Raw genomic sequence first — 20,551 nt, 5'->3', positions numbered from 1 at the left:
TCCAAATTGAGGTATTTTCTATCACATTTAATAAGAATAAATAATTATTAAGTTGTTCATTTACTCCGCAAATTGCAAGAAGAAAATTTTCATCATTTATGTTATGTCATTAAAATTCTAGTCAACGCACCTAAATCCCCATAAAGAAGAGGTAGGAAAACTAATCTGCCCTCCCCAAATTAACAAATTAGCGTCTATGACCGAAAAAAATGAAATAAGGAGCAACAAAGACATAACTAACTCAACTAAATACCAAGCAAATAGCTCATGCAACCATAAGTAGAATAAGTATCCTCCTCCTTGAGCACACATTGAAGCAGAGGCAACTAAAATTTATTTTGTCTTCAAGTCAGTTATCAACCAATAACATGAAGATGGTAGAGTAAAAATCTATTTTTATATAATTCCAATTCAATTGTAATAATCAGAAGAAATGATATTTCAAGTTGGCAGTTTGCCAGATAAGTAGAGAGATAGCTTCTCTCTCATAATGGTGGCAGTATTGTCAGCAAATTCACTAGTTTGGTCTTGATATCTCGAATCATGCTGGTGGCAAGAGGGCATATCAATCAGTACTTCATCCTCCATATCGATAACTATATTATGTAGTATACAGCAAACAAGAATAATTCTTGGTAACTTGTGCTTATCAGGCTTCCACATCACACCTTGGATTATCTTCCACATATCCTTCAGCCTAGCCAATGCTTTCTTGGCCACCATTTGGGTTTCAACAACCCTTTTATTAAACTCAACTTGAACATTTGAGAATCCTTTACCTTCATAAGGTGTAAGAAGCCATGAAAAAAGGGGAAAGCCTGTATCCCCTATAATATATTCCCTAAACAGTGTTCCATCTGGAAGTGTTTTCTTACCCCCATTCAACCTCTTCCCTTCTTCAGCCAGTTTGAAAAAAGAAGAGCTTCGAAGCACTTGCTCATCACTCATACTTCCTGGCCATCCAGTAACTATGTCGCGGAATCTCAAATCCGGATCCACAATGGCTTGCAAGACCATGCTACAATTCTTCTCACGGTCAAGCCACACACTATTCAAAGCATCCACAGAGGGCAAAGTCATCATTATGTGTGTGCTGTCAACGGCACCACAACAATTAGAAAGGCCCCGTATGTTCTCAAACTTGGACTTTATCTCCTCCATTTCCATTTCAGTTGAAGCCCAACTAAGATGGTGGAGCCCTCTTTCTTCCATTGTTTCCACAAATTTCCATGTTACCTGGGAAACAGTTGACTGATTCATCCGAAATGATTCACCAATGGTTGACAATGACTCACCAGAGCTAAGCCTTCTGAGAGCTACAGCTACTTGATCATTCAAAGACAAACGATTGCCATTTAGATCAACAAAATTTGAGGCTCTGGCCAGCATGTCTTCTTCCACAAGAGAACATATATAGTTGAACGTCTTCCTTGAGATCTTGAAAACAGACTCAAATTTCTCTATATTTTTAGATCGAGCTAAAGGTCCTAAAATTAGCAAAATTAAACATGAGCATATCACGTAAATGGGCAATTGAATTTCACAATAGTATATAATGAATAACTTTAGCACATCATGAACCATCTTAAATAAAATGAAAGGAAGGTAGTCCACAAGCTAGAAGAAGCAATAGCAGATTCAATTTTCTTTATATCCAGATTACAAATAAATGTGCAAATCCTTAGTATTCTAGAGGTCAGTTTCTCTGAAAGCTATATTAGAAAAATCCTTCTCTTCTTATACAAAGCAATCTACTTAAGTCACAAAGCAAAAATATCACAAAATATGAACAACCTGATAGTAATGAATTGACTGAAGGGTTCACACCTATGCATTTCTGATTTTATTTTTCTTTCAAAACCTCCTTAGCTGTCAATCAGATCAGAAGGTTTTCAACTCATAACAATTCATTTTTTTTATTGTATCGACCATACCAGTCTAACATTTAATCCCATCAAAGCAAATTCTCACATTTAACCAAATAACTTTCACAGAATATGTATACCTTTCTATCATCAATCAATTCAATAAGCCACATGGAAAAAATCTCTTTCACAAGTAGTTTAATTGGTTACAATGTGTGTTAACCACAAGTTTGAGTAATCTCATTGCTCATGTATTTGGTAATTAGTCAGTATAAAGATGAGAGGGCAAATTATGTGACTCCTCAAAGCAGACATTGGGAAGAGACAAAAAAACTGGAGTAAAGGAAGAAAGATCATTTAAGATGTGTTGAAACAATGGAGATAGAAGTCAAAATGAGTATTGACTGACATCAATGCATAACAAGAGAAAGAAGCTGCACAATTCACGTGAAAAAAAAGCATATGATACCCAATTTGTTACGTACAGTGAATTACTGTAACAAGTGAAGATAACAAAAATAATGCAGGTATTTATACCTATAACCAGGATCCCACCAATGTTCTAATTAAGGTACAGAATAACAACTAGCCAAGCAGAGATATGCGAATCAAAACACAAGTAATTCAAGAAAATTGTTACCAAAGTCTAGGATAGTTCCTAAGCAAGAAACAAATTCGAAATACAAGACAAAGACATTAGGGTCAAAGGTATGAGGTTACTTTATTTATCAAGTAACTCGGTAAGAGCAACGTGAATATGAAAGTCAAGCAAAGCAAAGTGAGTAAATAACTAAAGCTTGAAGAAACAAATCTGGAATCATTATAATCCTACAACCCATTACCAGAAAGCACATAACTTCTTTGCCCTACATAACATTAAAAATAATAACAACTACCCCTCTTAATATATATATATATATATATATATATATTACAATAACAAGCAAGCAACAGAATATCACACACTTATCAAAATGAAAAGAGAGGATATTAATTAATTGCAGTGTACCTGAGATTCTGAGGGAGAAGTGATGCCACCAATCGAATGAGGTTGCAGAGGCATCTGGGCCATCTTTGTTGTCAGCTTTCTTCCTCTTCTTGATCCCTCTGATGGAACCCATTGAGTATTCACAACCCAAATTCACAAAAGGGGAACAAAACCCATTAATCATCACCCAGATTTCAACTACACCAAGAACAAGAAACAAAGTGAGTGAGTGTGTGTGCGAATTCCCGAGTATTCATTATAATATGAAAAGTTGAATGAATGGACGGACAAGTAGTAAAGCATAAACAACCAAGGGTGAGAGAAAGAAAGAAGCAGAATACGTGAGTAACTAACGCGTGGTGTAATATATATTGGTGAAGTGAAGGGAATCAAAGAAATGCAAGGAAAAACAATAAAAGAAAACAAATCAAAATATCGAGGCCAGGCCAATTTCAATGAGACTGCTATTTTAGTTTCTCTCGTAATGGACATGAACACTTGAATTCAAGACTTGTGAAACTTATGGTCTTTCAATTATTTTAATTTTTTTTTCAAGTCAGTTTACAATAAAATATATCCCTTCCATTATTATTATAAGTTCTGAATTAAAAGTATAGTTTCATCTTTTCTAATGGTACTATTTTATTTTTTTTTACAAAAAAAAAATGCCTTTAATTAAAATCTTTTATAATGACGTGGAAGTGAGATAAACATACTTTGTTCATTTTATTTACGGAAGTATTTTTTTAAAAAAATATTATTTTAGGATAAATTTAATACTCTTAGGTGAATTAATCAAATTTCTTAATTTTGATGAATTAATTAATTTGACCATTTATAAAAATTAGAAAGAATAGTATTTGACAATAAACATTTGTGGACACAGGACACTTAATGCACTAGCTTGGTATTGGCATTCATTCTTTTTATCATGTCTTATTTTATCTTCTTTTTTTTTTTTTTTTTACTGCATCTCTTTTATTTCTTTCTCTCGTCATTTTCCCATATTTTTGTTACATTGCATTTTACGCTCCACTCATCTATGTTCCTGTCTCGACAATAAGAATCATTTCAACACATCATTTTCATTTACTACTAGTTGTTGTTCGACCATCTCTCTCTGTTTTCACATTATCATCATCGTGTCTTTAGCTTAAATACGTGTAGATATTCATTATTTAACCGGGGGAGGGGACTCGAAATGTTGTTTTATCAATAGATTATATATTTTAGGATGAGTGCTTAAATTATATTCTTTATTCATTTTAAAAGTTGTATTATTTTTTTAAAAAGTATATTACATTTTCATTAGTTTTAATGTAAACAAAATTCTTAACAATAATGAATAATTTTGAATAAATTTCTCTATTATTTTGTTCTCAATTTCACTAAAAATTGCTTTCTTGACATTCTTATTATTGATTTTGAAAATTTTAAAATAAAACAAAAATTTAAATACTATCCACTTTTAGATTTCCATAAAAAAAATCATATTTTTTTAGAATTTCTAAATCTATATAATAAAGGGTAAAAACTATTCATCAAGTGGGAAAAATCCTACGATAATTATTTACATTAAAATTGATTAAAGTATATCATAATTATCTCTCAAAAAGTATAATTTCCAAATATTTTATCAAAAAAATAATGTAGTTTTTCGTTATGATAATTTTAGGATAAGAAGATTGTATTTTGGTTTAAGATAAGAAAAAGAAAACATGAGAGGAATATATTGAAAATTATCGTTAGCAATTTTTTTGGCCATTTTATGGAAAAATTTACTGACGTTAGTTGATTGGTAAAAGATGCCAATAAAAAAACGTAAGTAAAATGCGATTACCGTTTAAAATGAGGTGTCTTTATACAATTGTTGGGTATTAATAAATATATATATATAGCAAGATTTTTAGCCATTTTACGAAAAAAAAAAAAAAGAACTTCGCCCACCGTGGGGCTCGAACCCACGACCACAAGGTTAAGAGCCTTGCGCTCTACCAACTGAGCTAGACGGGCAACTGTTAATAGTTAAATGTATTTATATAATATATAGTTTTATAAATTGGTTACATACTATATTAAATTATAGAATATAGAATGAATAGATGTAGAAACTAAAAATACATACGTACCATCAAGTTCAATTGGTCACATACCATATAAAATATATATTTCTCACTTTGCAGATCCGATGATTTCAAATTAATTAAGTCTTAAATTATACATGACGTATCTATATATAGTGTACCATTTGGCATTTTAGCAATAATTTTTTGATAGCTTTGCGAAATGCGAAGTCTTTAATATAAGGTATCATTGGAGCGGTTGCATATTGCAGTGTTTATAGAACACACTTAAGTGATTCTTGTAGTATATAATTCCAATATTTGAACCACATGGGGTATGTGTCTGATATTTAGAACGTACCAAGTTGGTCAATCAAATTGAAGTGTTTATAGAGCATAACTAAATGTACCAAATTGTTCGCTCTAACTTGGGGAGTAAACCCACTCCTCAAAGCACGTTGACAAGTTTTTTCCCAAAATGGTGTTTTAGTTACAGAACCCAAGCCCAAGCCTTCCCTTCCCATGGAATACACCTTCAACACTTCTAAACAACAGCAAAACTACCTATACTTGTAACCCAAAAGGAGAGAATCTTGACAAAAGAGAAACCTTAGAATGCATCCACCAAATAATGTTCAATCAGATGACTAAAGCACTTATATTTGGAAAGAATTCGAAATGCAAAATAATTCAATTGAAGCAATCAAATTCCATTCAATTGTGAAATAACTTGTCTGGATTATTAAACTTGAGTAAATATTTCCATTGGGGTATCGGGCTCAACCAAATACAACAAGTTAGTAAGTTTTGCTCCACACAAATGATGATGCACTAATATTGGATTATTGGGTACCAAAAACAATGCAAGGAGCAATAATTCATGTCATGTTAATTTGATTGGAAGGACACAGCACAAGGGATAGATGTACTAGCAACAAATCACTCAATTTATTGTTCCATTTCTAACTTAACTAAAAAAACTGCGTAATGACACCAATTTGAGTGATTTATAGTTCCTCTCTCGTACTCACAAAGATCATCCACACCTGATGAACTGCATCAAAACTTCTGAAGCCTTGATCCTCCCACTTGGACGTTCATTCTCTACCCTCTGGCTTCTGATATCTGCTGATCCAAAACCCTCCAAAGACCCTTCCAACGTTCCAAAACTAGATCTAGAAAATGGCAAAGACCCTTCTTCATTCTCACCCAACTCCTTTGCATCACCATTTCCTTCACACTCTTCAACTTGCTCCTCCCTTTTTATCCTTTCCCTACGCTTCTCCTCAGTCTGAGTCGACGCAATAGTAGCTTTCCCTGCAAACTCTTCGCATTTATTTGCCGAGTAATACTTGTAATCACTCGAGTTCAATGACTGGCTTCTCCTCGTTATGGTGGCAGGGGAGTCTGCACCCGTGCTAGAATTGCTTGCTTCAGTGGAACTTTTGGAGCTTGATGTTGATATTGTTTCGCAGGATCGAAAGCTCAAAGAAGCTTCTATCATTTGTGTTCCTTTGAGGACATACTCATGGCCACTACTTGGGTAAATGAAATCATTCTCGGACAAATCTTGCCACACAAACCCGTTTTTGTAACTCCTAGAATGAAAGATCTCATTAGCATTCTTTGATAAACATTGTTTGCAAGAGGTTTGAGCTTGTGAACAAAATAAATGTGTGTTTTGATTCGCAGTATATCATCAAAAATTACGTTGAAATATCAGCAATTTTAGGTAAATGCTCATGTATCAAATTCCACAATAAGAAATTAATTTACATTCATATTGATCTTGAGCTAGATCAACTTTAAATAATACTATTTTCTACTACTAATGTATTTTTAGAATAAAACTATCCAAACATAAATGATTTAATCTCAAAGTCAATTTTGCAAAAGCTCGTTCAACACACACGTAAAGACAACTGGGTCTAAAGGGATTTTGTGTTCCAAGATTCTGAAGAGCCCATAATAATAGAATATACCTTTTTGTAGACCAAGAATACATGTTGGCCATTCCTTGTCCCCGGAGAAAACTCAATCTATCTATCACGTCTGAGAACGACAGGGTAAACAGAGAAAAAAAAATTGGTGAAATTATATCTTAGCATAAATCAAATTTACTAACTAGCACCTCTATTTTCCATTACTGTATTGTTGGCATTTACCTTTGAGACATAGCACTCTCTGTGGAGAAGAGATTGGAACCTCCATGAGATGTGGATGCTCAAGCTGGCCATTTCGGGAAAGGTAGTATATTACTGGAACTTTAACCTCAGTTGCTTGATGCTTTGGTTCAATCCAGATTTTAGAGCTCTCAAGACTTGCTTCTCTTTCTAACATTTTCCTTGATAAATTAGAAATAAAAAAAAAAACAGCAAATTTGAAGGTAATGAAAGCCAAAGTTTCTGAGTGCAGAATGAGAATGGGTGTGTAGAATTGTTATTTCTAATTCAGGTACTGAACTGAGGCATTTATAACGATAGGGGCCACCAAGAGGGAAAGTGTCTCTTGTTTGCATTTGGCAAGTAATGAGCTTATATGTACCAATACCAACAAGTGGAAGTGGCATGGCATGCAATTGCATATATTTCACGGCAATGTGTCAAACCTGTTGTTGAGCTTATAATACTAACTCACGAGGCAGGTGCTACTACTAGTTGCAAGTTAAGGGTCAAATGATGTTTATCAATTATTAATATCAATCATAGTACCCCGCTCACGGACCAAAGTAAGCTCAGGACAAAATTTTCATTTTCTTCATATAAAGTCAAAAGTAGTCCCGTGAAACCATCGCACTGCTTTCAGGGGAAAAAAATGGACAAGTTTCCCGGCAACCAGGCAGAATGTGCGGAAACTAGTGAAGCGAGTGCTTTTATAATAGAAGGCAAATGTTAATCCGTATTTTAAGAATACTGATTAAGAAAATAAAGAAAAAAGCTTTTCATTGGAATGAATAATAGATTAAAATGCCCAGTATTATTTTCAATAAAACTTTTTATCGTTTTAATTCCTTATCAAGTGTCCTTGGCAAGACCCTAGTAAGAAGTGAGGAATCTCGTGCAAAAAAAAGGGCCTAACTTACTATTCCTTCACATAGAAAAATTAAAACAACATGGGTGCTTAAATGCGATACTACATATATATATATATGGGGTACAAAAAAAAACTAGTGTGACACCGTCTACAAAAAATGCTCCTTGAATCTCTGTGTATCATTAAGCTTACATTCGAAGAGACACTTATTCTATTAATGCCGTGCTTTTTCTCTTGCCACATCCACATGCAGGTTACATTTCATAGCCAAAAAATGCCAGGATTTGCTCATATAAACGAAAGGTTATAATCGGAGTGGTTCTGCAAGCAACCTTCCTTGTTGGTGGAGCATACGTGACAAAACACTTTAACCAAGGTTGGAGGCAATTTCTCAGTTTGTTTGCGTTGGTTGTTTAACTAGCCCATGGCAAACTAGGACTAGTATTATGCAATAAGAGCTATTAATTTCGGGCGTGGTTCAAGTATCGTACGTGTGTGGATTGTGAGTTTGTCGTTTGGGGGAGAAGTGGCGTGTGACTGAAAAGAGTACAGTGGCAGAAAGTGAATGGGAAAGCTGGTGCTGGTGAGTGATGATAATTGATGAAAGCTTTACGTGTGACAGCGAATAAATTGGAAACAAATGAAGAAACTGTATTGCATTGATCCCTTCAATGCACAGAAAAGGCTAGCAGGCCACTTTTTGGAATTGGAACCACTACGTTCCAATATCACTGCAGAGTGCAGACAGAGCAAAATGCGCCCAGAAGAGGACTGTGTTATTTCTCCAGCACTTCACCATTTCTAAAACAACAACAAGTTTGTAACTTTGCTCACACATACACACAACTTAGCCGGGTGTGTGAAATGTGTAGAAAACAGTCTGTAGGGATTAAAAGTTGTTAATTAATTTTTACTCTTATTTTTTTTCTTTGTACGCATGCATACATACAATACGAGTGATGACTCTAGACCCATCCATCTTCTTGACAGTATGAGGCCACTTCCTTCTAAGATTGTATTTTCAGTTAGAAGAATAAAAGGTAACCAATTGATTCTAATTAATGATCATGACTCATGAAACCAGTTTCAAGGATTTCAGTCAAATTTTTACTCATCATTTGAATTTATTGCTACTTTTCTATTGGCCTGTATAAAGAAACTGTGATGGATTGATGTGGCATTAGCATTCCAGAGTGTGGATTCTCGGCAGTCACTTTGTAGGACCCAGCAGTCTGCTTTTTAAATGCAGAGAATCTTGGTCTGGCATTTCTGCAGTAGCTTAAGTAATTGCTTTGGTAAGTTTTCTTTTCAGGTACTATGTTGTATTGGAACCAGAAGCTTGGAGGGAGGTCCCTCACTCGTATCTGTCAGGTGATAGTGGCACCCATAAGAAAGTATCATGTTGAAGCACCTGATGACAAGTCTCTTTTATATGAGATTACATATACAATCAACTATCTTATCAAAATATGGCAATCCTGTAGTCATTAGTTCTCCAATCCTTCAGTTAGGTTATAATATCTGAAATGCTAGCTAGGACCAGATTCTTCAACTCAAGGGGAATATGATAATGTGGAATTCATTTTAAGAATGCTTCGTGCATTCGTCACTGGCATCACATTATTGGAATGCCGTTGATGATGCCGTACAGTAGCATAAATTAACTAACGCTAGCAGAATTTCACGTAATATTCTAATTACACAGTTTTACCTTAGTTAAATTTTCAAGAGAGCTCTCTCTGGTTTCTCAAGCATATAGTGCCTAGTTGCAATAGGCAAGTTGACCGTGCAGAAAACAGGGAAACAATCCTTATATTTACGTACTACTATTTGTTTACAGCTTTTTTTAGTTTTAGGAATCACTAAGGAGAAAATCGTGTCATCATGAACTGAATTCTTATCAATGCTGCATATTACGTTATTACATAGAAAAACATCAATCAAGTCTTCCAAGTTTGTTTTTCTCCCGTTTCATTTCATTTACACTCGGTCAATTTTCTTTCTCTGAATGGCTTATCATTTCCATTCTCTGACATTCAGTTTTTATATCAATTTACAAAATTCTCATTTTCCTTACAAGTACAACAAGGATAAGGTGCAATAAAAAGAAAGCTTGGATTCACACTATTAATTTGCATCAAAATGTCTATCTATCTGTGAACAAAATCTCAAACTACTAGTAACTTTTTAATCTCCTACTTTTCTTGGCTTATAACAAAGACAGAATTTTCATTTCAAGAGGAAACAAGGATAACAATAACAAGGGAAGCAGGAAACTGTAAATCCGACCAGTTATGAATGCAGCACTATTGTATTTTATAAACTACAATCAAACTATTTGCTAGAAGAAACAAGAACAGTGATCTGTTTGAGTTTTCCTACACACTTTAGGTTGTAGTTGCAGCAACTGTTTGTTTCTTTGGGCATGCCGCAAATGTATGTCCTTTCTCACCACACTCATAGCATGTCCTCCTCCTCATCTTGCCACTTCCTGTGGAACTTGGTTTATCACCATCAGCTCCATCTATCCTGTCACTTCCTGTGGAACTTGGTTTATCACCATTAGCTCCATTAACCGTGGAGCTTGTATGAGTTCCAGTTTTTTTCTTCAAAGGAACCGCACAACTTATCCTGACAGGTCTCCCAAACAAAACATTTTGGTCCAATGCAAGGGCTGTTTTCAGTGACTGACTATCACTGAAATCCACATGGGCATACCCTCGAAACTCTCCTGTCTCCTTGTCCATACCGAATCGTAGCGATGTTATCTCACAACCATTGAAGAATTTCCTTAGTTCTTCCTCAGTTATATCCCACGACAAATTTCCAACATATATCCTATTGTACCCCTCCAAAATTTCTGGAGCAAAATCTGAGGCTTTATTGGCTCGAGTTGCTTTATATGGTTGGATTTTAAGAAAGAGTCCTCCCCTGTTAAACATCAAATGTTCCATGAGAAATGCACAAAAACAGTAAATCAGGTTTCTAAGAAAGAAAATTGCTAGTGTTACTAACATGTCAGCTCCATCAAGAGCCAATGCTCTTTTAGCTGCAGCCTCAGTCTGCAGGAAGAATGCCACATGTCAGAGCAAGTTATGAGCATGCTTATTTACCAAAGTGAAATATAAACTTAAGACACAACAAATGTAGTGTGCTGATAAATCTCAAGGGCTCAACCGAGATTGATAGTTTAATAAAAAAAACAATCAAGAAATGCTCTATTGCAATAAATAAAAAATGAAGAAAAGAATAGTGCATTATTCCTGACCTTGAAAGTAATAATGGCAATCCCTCTAAACTTGCCAGTTTCAGGAAAAGTCATGCAATCAACTTCAGTTATGGTGCCACAGCTTTCAAAATAACTTCGAATATCATCCTCGGTTGAATAATAGGGAATTCCTCCAACATAAGCTTTCGTGTTTGTAGGAGCATCACCATTGTCTTTACTGAATATATATATATATATATCACAGAAAACATAAACAATTAAAACAAAAATGAAGACAAAAATCTCTCTGGCACTCACATTAAACAGTAGCTATTTACAGTGTAATATTATTATAATTACCTGGTAGTTGTATTGGTTTTGGTTAACTCTGTAGCCTCTGGCATTTCCCCTCCACCATTAGATTCGTTTTCTTCCGCCGTTGTGGATTTCTTCTTGTTCTTGTTCTTGTTCTTCTTCTGTTTTTGCTTCTTCTTCTTGTTCTTTGGTGTGTCGGAAACTCCATTTGCTGCCACGTCATCGCCCTCTACCTTCTTCCTCTTTCTCTTCTTATTGGGCGAACCCTCAGCTTCTGTTTCAGTTTGAATTTCCTTGTTGGCTTGTTGTGAAGGTTGGTCGGATCGAAGCTTCCTTCGCTTCTCTCTTTTGGAGAATCTGGCTTTAGGGGTGGCAGAGTCCAGAAGAGTTTTGAGAGAGTTGTTATTATTAGTAGAAGATGAAGATGAAGGGGGTTCGGCGGCGGCGTTGGAGTTTCTTTGGGCTAATTCAGCTCTCAGCTTAAGCTTCAGTTTCTTGTTTGATAGAACCATTCTGCTCTGCACCTCCCTCCACTCCAAACCCTCAACACACAAACGAAACAAAGGGTTTTGGGGAAGACGAAACAAACGACGCCGTAGATTCGGAGGGTATAACAAACATTTTAGGCTTCGAAAAACCCAGCAGACATTTCTTTGGGCCTTTAGCAAAACAATGGGTTTTGCTAGGTGCACCTACTTCTTATGCACCATCATTTTAAGTGAAGTGGCGAAATTGCCCTTTACTTTAAATTTAAAAAAGGTCTCCCTCTCCTCTCCCTCTTCGTATGCATTGTTGTTGCACTTCATTCTTCTTTCTTCTTTCTTCTTCGCTTCTTCTCGCCGCACCATTGTAGTTCTTGCTTCCAGTTATGCTTTGTTGCCAGTCCCCTTCATTGTTGTCGCCTTCACTTTCGTCGTAAGTTTCTCTTTTCCACTCGTTGATTTTTAATGGGATTGTGTAGCCATTATACAGATTTGAAATCCATATAATCCATACGGATATGCATTACACAGACTCTTAATCTGTATAAATATTTTTAAATATTATTAATTCCAAATTTTTATAAGTACTTATTGTAGAAATTAATTTAACAAGAAAATCTAAATTTGTAAATGACAATTTATTTTTATTGATATAGTCATATAAACATTACTACACTAATAGTAATAAATATTTATATAAATAGTCTTTGTAAGTATAAAATTAAAATTTGTTCATTTGTTTATCAAAATTTTAAAGTATTCAAATACTAATTTGTTAAAAAATGAAATACACATTTATTAGAAATAAATAAAAATTGTACTTACATTTTTATCATATATTTAAGTTTACTAGAATTAGTGATGTGAAGTCTATAAATATTTAAAAAAAATTTCTATATTGATTTATGAATATATAAAAGTATTGAAAAAGTTAATTAAAAATAATTAAATATTTATTTAAGAATTATTAAATACTAATTTATTCAATATTTTTAATTAAATTTATTTATTAGTGAATTTGTTAGTTTCTATGAAACTCAAGTATCATTTGAACGATAACATTAATTGTTATTACTGTTTAAATGCGTAAATTATGGTTAGAACTAGGAAAAGCTTTAAGGACAAAAGTTAATGGTGATGCAGATGAAGTCCCTTAGCGGCGAAGGCGACAACATCTGTACGTAGGCAACAAACACTCACACCTATTACCGAGGATGTTGAACATGTGGATCATGTACCTGACGAGGTCCATGAGCAGTTTCAGGATGCAGTTACTAATGATGTAGTTGTTGATGTCCAGGATTTTTCAGGCGGGCCCCACGATAAATCAGTTTTGATGGATTATGTTCATCATGTGGCAGTCACAATTTGAAATGGAGATATATTTATTTTTTAAAATATATCATATTTTCATAACTATTTTTTATTTAAGTTGAAATGATTTAAATTTTATTTTCATAAACATCTCGAGTTGAAGTTATCCTTCCATGGAAGAAAAGTAGAAAAAATTGGAAGACCTGCTCCAAAGATTGAAGACATAGTGGTTGTCACAAGATTAAGTCCTTTGATTGCATGTTCCTTGGACACTGGTGACAGAGACTTATATATGCTTTTGCAAAGAGGTGGCAAAAGAAAACTAGTAGTTTTCATCTTCCGATATGAGAGGTCACTATCACCCTCGATGATGTGGCATCGTTGCTACATCTTCCCATTACAGGCGCCTTCCATACCTTTGATGCTCTTCATTTAGACCAAGCTATGGACTTGTTAGTTGACTTGCTTGAAGTCAGTTCACAAGAAGCAAGAGATTAGACATTTCAATGCCATGGGGCATATATTTGGTTATCCTAGCTGCGAGACATTTATCGTAACAAATGTGACGCAGGACAATAGACCGTAGCAGCTCGAGCATATCTTTTGCATCTAGTAGGTTGCACACTCTTTGTTAAAAAGAATGTCACACACGTGCATGTGGTATTCTTGGATGCATTTCGCGACCTCAGCCAAACTAGAAGCTACTCATGGGGAGCTGCTGTATTGGTCCATATGTATGTGAATTTGATTGATGTGTCAAAGAGAATCGTCAAGCAACTTGCAGGATATATCACACTTTTACAGGTATTTATAATTTATTTTAAATTTAATTTTTAGTTTTGTAGTTTATATTGAGTATTATTTTGAATTTCTATTGTTTTTAAAATATATGCAGTGTTGGAACTATGAGCATTTTCCTATTATTACTTCTTGTATTGTTGTTGAAGATTATCATGAGAGGAGATCACGTGCTTGTCGTTGAAAGTCTGGAAAGGCATTATCAGTGTTGATGTATCATAAGCAGTTGGATAGATTAACATTCGATGCTATGTGTTGGATCCCTTATGATAACCACCGTGCATTAAGAGAATTTGAGCCGATCTCATTATTTTGCGAATAAATCAAATGGGGTCCATGTATTGTCATACATTGACCAAAGAAGATTGTGTAATAGTTTGGTTATGTGTAGACCATTCCTCTAACCTCTGCTGCCCCATTTTTATCTATAGAGGAGGTTGACGATAGATGGATGCACTTCTCTGAATATCTTGCACTGGTGGGTCAGATTTGTGTTGCTCCTAGACTGTGTGCGGTAAACTACATGAAATGGTTCTACATGATATCTTATTCCTTCATGAGTTTGACACAGCCTGGGATCCTCCTAGACATTCACTCGTGGTGCACGATGATACATTTATTGAACCAAATCCTCTTTAGTAGCCAATCGTCGCACCGATTATGCCAGAACCACCTACAGCTGCACTTGCCTATGTAAACATGCCTCGACATGCAGTGGTGTAATATATTTTGAATTCTCAAAATTATGTGTTATGCATTAAATGTTTATTTTTTTACCTTGTTGTCAATATTGTAGGAGGCTTGTCATGCAATAGTAGAAAGGTTGAAACGCTTGATCAACCTGAGGGTAGTCACAGAAGGAACTGAAGCATACACTGTGACCGAGGAGTGCTTAAGGATCACCAGGGGTGTGAATACGCAAGGGAATGTATATGTTCGATCGAGACGAAGGAGACGTACGTTGGACGCATGAAGATTATTATTATATTTTAGGTTTTATAGGAATTATGTATGCAATATGACTTAACAATGTTTATTATTTAATGTTATTTGATAAACTTTTTATTTATTTTCGTTTATTTAGTATATGAATATTAAATTATTGACCTAAGTAGATTAATTATGTTAAACCTTAAACCAAATTACTTAATCCCTCAACCCTAAATACATAATTCATCAACATTAACACCATAAACCCTAATTCAATTTAATTAGTCAAATAATCCTATATAAAAAACTAAATGAAACATGCGTTAATTATCATATTACATGTCAACCCCATAAGTATGTCACAACTATGTACATTACAAATATTGACTTAACAGTAACTAAATGTTCAATCTTCTCCTAAATCAACAAAGTTTGTTTTCAACCGCATCAAATTTGTATATTGTTGCATTCTACTAATATATAGTGTAGGTTATTGCTTTGCTTGATAATGATAATGTGTAGACCATAACAAAGCTGATGGCGGTAAGGGACAACAGTCTCTTATAAATACCTGTTACATAGGGACATACACATTCAAATTATCAGAATATATTTTATTACATAAATTACACAAACAGGATGATCATGCTTTTACTTGAACAAAATGATTATCATACACATGGCCGATACATATAACGTGATGCATAGAACAATCCCTTGGTGGTTGACTTCTAAGAGAAAAAAACGTCATGCTTTGTTGGAGAGAAAGAGAAACTAGGATAACATTATAACTTAATGCAATCACATATCTTATGTTGGTTATATTCATTCACTTATCCATGGTAACCTGCATGTAACAATTTTAATTTCATTTATTTAAAACAAAATTAATCCATCAAAGCGTAAAAGAAAACTTATAAACCATAGATAATCTATTAACAAGTAGGGACCACTTTAATTCCTCAAATCTGTTTATGCCACCAAGCAGATTGATATACTCATTAGACCATTTTGCAAGTTCTTTAAGCAAGTGGTTACAAATCAAAGACCATGAATCTTCACTCATACCTAATAAGGTAGCAATTGCACGATATCCACAGTTACCATTAGGTTTGATATCGACAATGTTTTCAATAAAATCATGAATGCATGGATGAAATTGATCCAACATCGGTATGATTATTCTTGGTTTTGGTTGTTCAAATGATGATGCACTACATTTGATTGACGAATTACTATTTTGTACAGAATGTAAAACATTAACATACTCTCAGTAAAACGAATCACGGTTAGTTGATCTTTGATGTTTGGTCATCGGTTTCTTTTGAGCACCTTTTGTTTTGACCTTTTTCTGGAGAAACACACCTAGAGTTTAGATCGGAGTAAACAATTTCTCGAACTTTACTCTTTAGAGTAACTTTGCCACAAACATCAATCTCTTCAAACCGCTTGGATATGGTTTCCATCTCTTTGGTTATGCTGACTTCGGGCTCAGATAACCCTTGGTCTAAAAAACTTAGCCCCCGCCAAAACATATTGATTATGTCAAGTGATATACTATCGACAACATATCTAGCTAACTCACATGCACAAGAAAGACCATGAGTAATTCTCATTACACATTCACAACGAGAATTGTCAATACCAGCATAACTTACATGCTCAAACTCAGTATCAATTTGGTTTAAAGCATACCATGATACTATGCCAAGTAGTTTCTTGTATAAGGTAACTTTAAAAACATGTTCAACCACATGTGTACTTGTCTTAAAAGATGCCTTAATTTTAGTGTGTTGCAGCGTCATCATGTTATTCATGGATTCTCAAACACTACATAGGTCTCTAAGACTATTCTGTAGTAGTCTCTTTAAGGCCCAATGAGCAGACTCAATCCTACATTTGAAATACACAAACAAATAAACAAAAACATGTATTTTTATCCATTAGGCCCTAAGCCCTAACACCAAAATATATTTACAATTTTTATATTTGTTAGTTGTTGTGTTTTTTAATGCATCACCTTATTCGTCCAAGCTATAACAAATCTTTCTTTATAGGGAATCAACCATGTTTGCTTTATGTAGTCAACAAACATTGGTCATGAAGAATAAGCAATTTCAAACTTCATAAGATAGTCATCGTCAGAAGGACAATCCACCAAACTTCCCTAGGCTTTCATGACATAATCTCATGCATTTTTTTGAGCAACAAAAATTTTATATTTTGCCTTCACATTCTTATTAATGTGAAACTGACACAACAAATTGGTAGACTTAGGGAAAACAATTTTCACCATATTCATCAATGTTAGATCTTTGTCAATAACAAAAACTCTTGGGAATGTATCATGTCTCAGAAAAATACCTCAAAACCATTCTAGAGCCCAAACAATATTATATAGATGTTCTCCCTCCAAATAGACAAAAGCATCAGAAAATGTCATACCAACAATGTCAAGTAACAACAGCCAGCACTTGTTTATTTTGTAGGTACTATCTATGAGAAATACCAAATTACAGGTATTGGATAGTTTGACTACATCAAGATGACCCCAAAATATATCACGTATAACATTTTCATCCTTCAATCTATGTCAATGAATAAACTAATCTCGTTCAAGAAACTTCATTAGTTGTTGCATTTCAGTATTATTGCCTCTTTTGGAAGAACGATATGCATATCTTGCATTTTATACTTGCTTGATTGTTGTATAACTGTTGCCATTATGCTCCTTCAATGTTAGAAGAATATTTCTTGGTTTGACCATTGACTTTGTCATATTACCAATAATAATTTTCTTATCCTTAATTAGTTGACTAGCATATGAATGTCCAACTAATGACTTAGCCAACACATAATTATGACTCCTACATATTAACTTCCCCATCCATCCTTCACCTCCCACCACTGGTTTCGCTCGCAGCTTAAAGGAACACTCACATTTTTTACTGCCAGTAACTGATCATACTAAATCTTTTTTCATGGCCCTATACTGACCACTCCCTTCACAACCAATAAAACAAATGAGATCATTCCTCTAATTCCAATATCTTTGTTTGACCTCATAATCACCGCCACAAAACCAATATCACACGCAACAGATTGAGCCCAATGCAAAATATCATCACAGGTAGCAAATACCTACAATACAATTCATACATGTTTAGTCTTCAACGAACATTCTTTTACTTACTTTAACAAAAAAAATCATATTAATACCTGAAAAGTATTTAAGGCATCTGAACAATCAACAAGTTCATGCACACCAGGTTCCTCTCCATTTTCTTCATTCACACCAGATTCCTCTCCATTTTCTTCATTCACACCAGATTCCTCTTGATTTTCTTCATTCATATCAACTTCTTCAAACATTATGTTGTCATACATCCACTAATCTTCGTCCATCTTAACAAAACATTAAAAAAAGTTCAATGACAAACAAACAACCCCTAACGACATTGTACATATACTATTACACATTTTAATTTTTTTTACTACATTTAATAAGATAATACATTAAAATTGATAACAATATATATCATATATATTAAAATTTAGACTTGCATAAACTAATATACGATACAATATAATTAATTTTTGACTTCCGTAAAATAGTTAACTTAATAATATTCACACAAACATTATAAATGTTTAACTACTCATCCAGTATTAGCTACCAAAAAAATTATCAACTCTTTTAGGGACTTACCTTTTAGTCCGTGCTAAAAAAAAGTTTGCATAAATAATTACCTACAAATTAGTTATAAATATTAACTTTCTTTTATTACAAATTATATTGCAATAAATTACTTATGTATGTCTTGCTAATATTTGTGTAGTTAATTATAATTCATAAAATTATAAGGATTAAAAAAATAAATTTAAAATAAAATAAAAGTCTAAATTATTTAAAAATAAGTATTACTTTTAAACTATAAAAACTAAAAAGTACGAATGAATTATCAAACTATACGTATTTAAAAATATTTTAAATAATAAAAATAATTATATTACAAAAAAAATAAAACAAATTTTTTAAAAAGTTAAAAAAATATATAACTTACAGATTATCATTTCGTAAGAAACCTACAAATTGTCAATCCGTAAGTAATATACGGATTATAAATTCATATAAAACATACTCTGAGTTGCAGAAAAAATGTACGTACCTCCACCTCCTCTGCCATTAACAACCACACCAACCACTACCATAATCACCACTTGCCAACGAATCACCGTAACCAATGATCTCGATCAAAAATCACACACCAGCTTGAACGGAACTCTCACGAGAGAAGCATCCAAAAACAAGATGAAATGTTAAGTGAAGAAGGAAGAGGAAGAAAAAGAAATAAGAAGAGGGGTAATTTGGGAATTTTGGAAAATTATGGGTGCACAAATGAATTCTCCAAAGCCATTCCATATTTGGGCTACAAACCCAACTTGTTTTATTAGGACTATTGCTTCTTTGACTTCTCATGCTTCTTGTACTTCCTTCTTCCTTTTCATTTTGGAATGTAAAATTAAATTCTCGAATGCACTTTCTCTTTTGCTTTCGAAAGGTTAAGAAACATTTTTGGAAAGAATCTAAGAAGCAACGTGAGAGTGCAGGAAATAATAGTCTTTTATTACTCACCATAAATATTTATAGTACAGTCTGATTCAATTATTTTTAAAAATCAAAATCAAATATAAAATTAACATGCAGTTTGATTTGATTCATTTTAAATACAATCTCAAATATCAACCAAATCAAATTGATCATTTGTGGTTTGATTTAATTCAGTTTAAATATAATACCAAGCCTAAACCAAATGAAATTGATCTTTTGAGGTTAGGTTTGTTTTAGTTTCATAGTTTTATTAATTTAATACGATATAAAATCCAATTGCCTAGGGGTTGTAATAAAGGCTCTACAGTTATTTTTCTTTTTTTATGAAGAAAGGCTCTACAATTATGAACTAGTTGCTTTGAAACAATTATGATAGTTTTAAAAAATAGGAAAAGTATTGAGTTCTTTTTATTTTGATTTTTTTAATGAAAATTATGTGTTAGATGAGTTCTCCTGCTCCTGCCACTGCCATGTGTGACACTTACACGCCCAGGTGCCTCACGTAGCCACTCCTTGAGCTTCCTTTGGTTGCAAATGCAATGCAATAACACGCATCATAAAGTGTCAACACTTGTGTTCCATCGGTTTTCTTGGCATTCTCACATGTGACATGTTGATCCAACTTGATTTTTTTTGTACTCTACCGATTACCCCCTTCTTACTGCTCTCTGATGTCAGCTAAAATACCAAGTGAATTTGAAGCCATGTTCACATACTTATTATGTGGCATCACACTCGCATTCCATGTGTACGTGATTTAGCCTCCCCAACTTCTTTTCAAAAATACCTGCTACTAATATTTGATTATTTATTCTGATAAGCCATCAACCGAAAAAAAAAATGTTAAATTTAATGTTAGCAAATTTAAATTTCTTGTGATAAACGATTATTACCTCCTACTATATAGGTCATAAGTAGTGCATCACCCGTGGTGTATGCTTTA

The 20,551-nt window shown here is 33.8% G+C and overlaps 3 protein-coding genes and 1 non-coding gene across 6 annotated transcripts; all 4 read right to left on the bottom strand.

The window, feature by feature from the left end:
- Positions 1 to 317: 317 nt before the first annotated feature.
- LOC100815214 (protein ALP1-like) lies at positions 318 to 3,367 on the bottom strand. 3 transcript variants are annotated; one of them, XM_003555765.5, is made up of 3 exons: positions 3,143 to 3,367; positions 2,875 to 3,051; positions 318 to 1,487 (listed from the first exon to the last, which is right to left on the bottom strand). In XM_003555765.5, exons 2-3 carry the CDS (start codon positions 3,035 to 3,037, stop codon positions 442 to 444), a joined length of 1,209 nt encoding a protein of 402 aa, XP_003555813.1. In that variant the 5' UTR covers positions 3,038 to 3,051; positions 3,143 to 3,367; the 3' UTR covers positions 318 to 441. The 3 variants fall into 3 exon arrangements, with proteins under 3 accessions (XP_003555813.1, XP_006605825.1, XP_006605828.1); XM_006605762.4 differs by having other exon boundaries at positions 3,195 to 3,366; XM_006605765.4 differs by having other exon boundaries at positions 3,208 to 3,361.
- Positions 3,368 to 4,793: 1,426 nt separating this feature from the next.
- Positions 4,794 to 4,866, bottom strand: TRNAK-CUU (transfer RNA lysine (anticodon CUU)). The gene has a single exon. It is a non-coding gene; the product is annotated as a tRNA-Lys (tRNA).
- Positions 4,867 to 5,613: 747 nt separating this feature from the next.
- LOC100791980 (protein SOSEKI 2) lies at positions 5,614 to 7,714 on the bottom strand. Its single transcript, XM_003555138.5, has 3 exons — positions 7,082 to 7,714; positions 6,899 to 6,968; positions 5,614 to 6,514 (listed from the first exon to the last, which is right to left on the bottom strand). Exons 1-3 carry the CDS (start codon positions 7,254 to 7,256, stop codon positions 5,953 to 5,955), a joined length of 807 nt encoding a protein of 268 aa, XP_003555186.1. The 5' UTR covers positions 7,257 to 7,714; the 3' UTR covers positions 5,614 to 5,952.
- Positions 7,715 to 10,158: 2,444 nt separating this feature from the next.
- Positions 10,159 to 12,047, bottom strand: LOC100814693 (uncharacterized). The gene is made up of 4 exons (NM_001253244.2): positions 11,518 to 12,047; positions 11,218 to 11,395; positions 10,965 to 11,011; positions 10,159 to 10,880 (listed from the first exon to the last, which is right to left on the bottom strand). Exons 1-4 carry the CDS (start codon positions 11,982 to 11,984, stop codon positions 10,337 to 10,339), a joined length of 1,236 nt encoding a protein of 411 aa, NP_001240173.1. The 5' UTR covers positions 11,985 to 12,047; the 3' UTR covers positions 10,159 to 10,336.
- Positions 12,048 to 20,551: the final 8,504 nt, after the last annotated feature.

The sequence above is a fragment of the Glycine max genome, chromosome 20 (assembly GCF_000004515.6).
Source record: "Glycine max cultivar Williams 82 chromosome 20, Glycine_max_v4.0, whole genome shotgun sequence".
NCBI classification, from domain to species: domain Eukaryota; kingdom Viridiplantae; phylum Streptophyta; class Magnoliopsida; order Fabales; family Fabaceae; genus Glycine; species Glycine max.
This window is presented reverse-complemented; position numbering and strand designations above follow the sequence as displayed.

Coding starts and splice junctions, on each gene's coding strand:
- LOC100815214 (XM_006605762.4), bottom strand. CDS start 3,345: ATGTCCATTACGAGAGAAACTAAAATAGCAGTCTCATTGAAATTGGCC. Junction 3,052..3,194: donor ACCACGCGTTAGTTACTCAC/GTATTCTGCTTC, acceptor TTCTTGGTGTAG/TTGAAATCTGGGTGATGATT. Junction 1,488..2,874: donor CTTCTCCCTCAGAATCTCAG/GTACACTGCAAT, acceptor TGCTAATTTTAG/GACCTTTAGCTCGATCTAAA.
- LOC100791980 (XM_003555138.5), bottom strand. CDS start 7,256: ATGTTAGAAAGAGAAGCAAGTCTTGAGAGCTCTAAAATCTGGATTGAA. Junction 6,969..7,081: donor GAGAGTGCTATGTCTCAAAG/GTAAATGCCAAC, acceptor TGTCGTTCTCAG/ACGTGATAGATAGATTGAGT. Junction 6,515..6,898: donor TATTCTTGGTCTACAAAAAG/GTATATTCTATT, acceptor CTTTCATTCTAG/GAGTTACAAAAACGGGTTTG.
- LOC100814693 (NM_001253244.2), bottom strand. CDS start 11,984: ATGGTTCTATCAAACAAGAAACTGAAGCTTAAGCTGAGAGCTGAATTA. Junction 11,012..11,217: donor TTGCCATTATTACTTTCAAG/GTCAGGAATAAT, acceptor TTCTTCCTGCAG/ACTGAGGCTGCAGCTAAAAG. Junction 10,881..10,964: donor GCTCTTGATGGAGCTGACAT/GTTAGTAACACT, acceptor GATGTTTAACAG/GGGAGGACTCTTTCTTAAAA.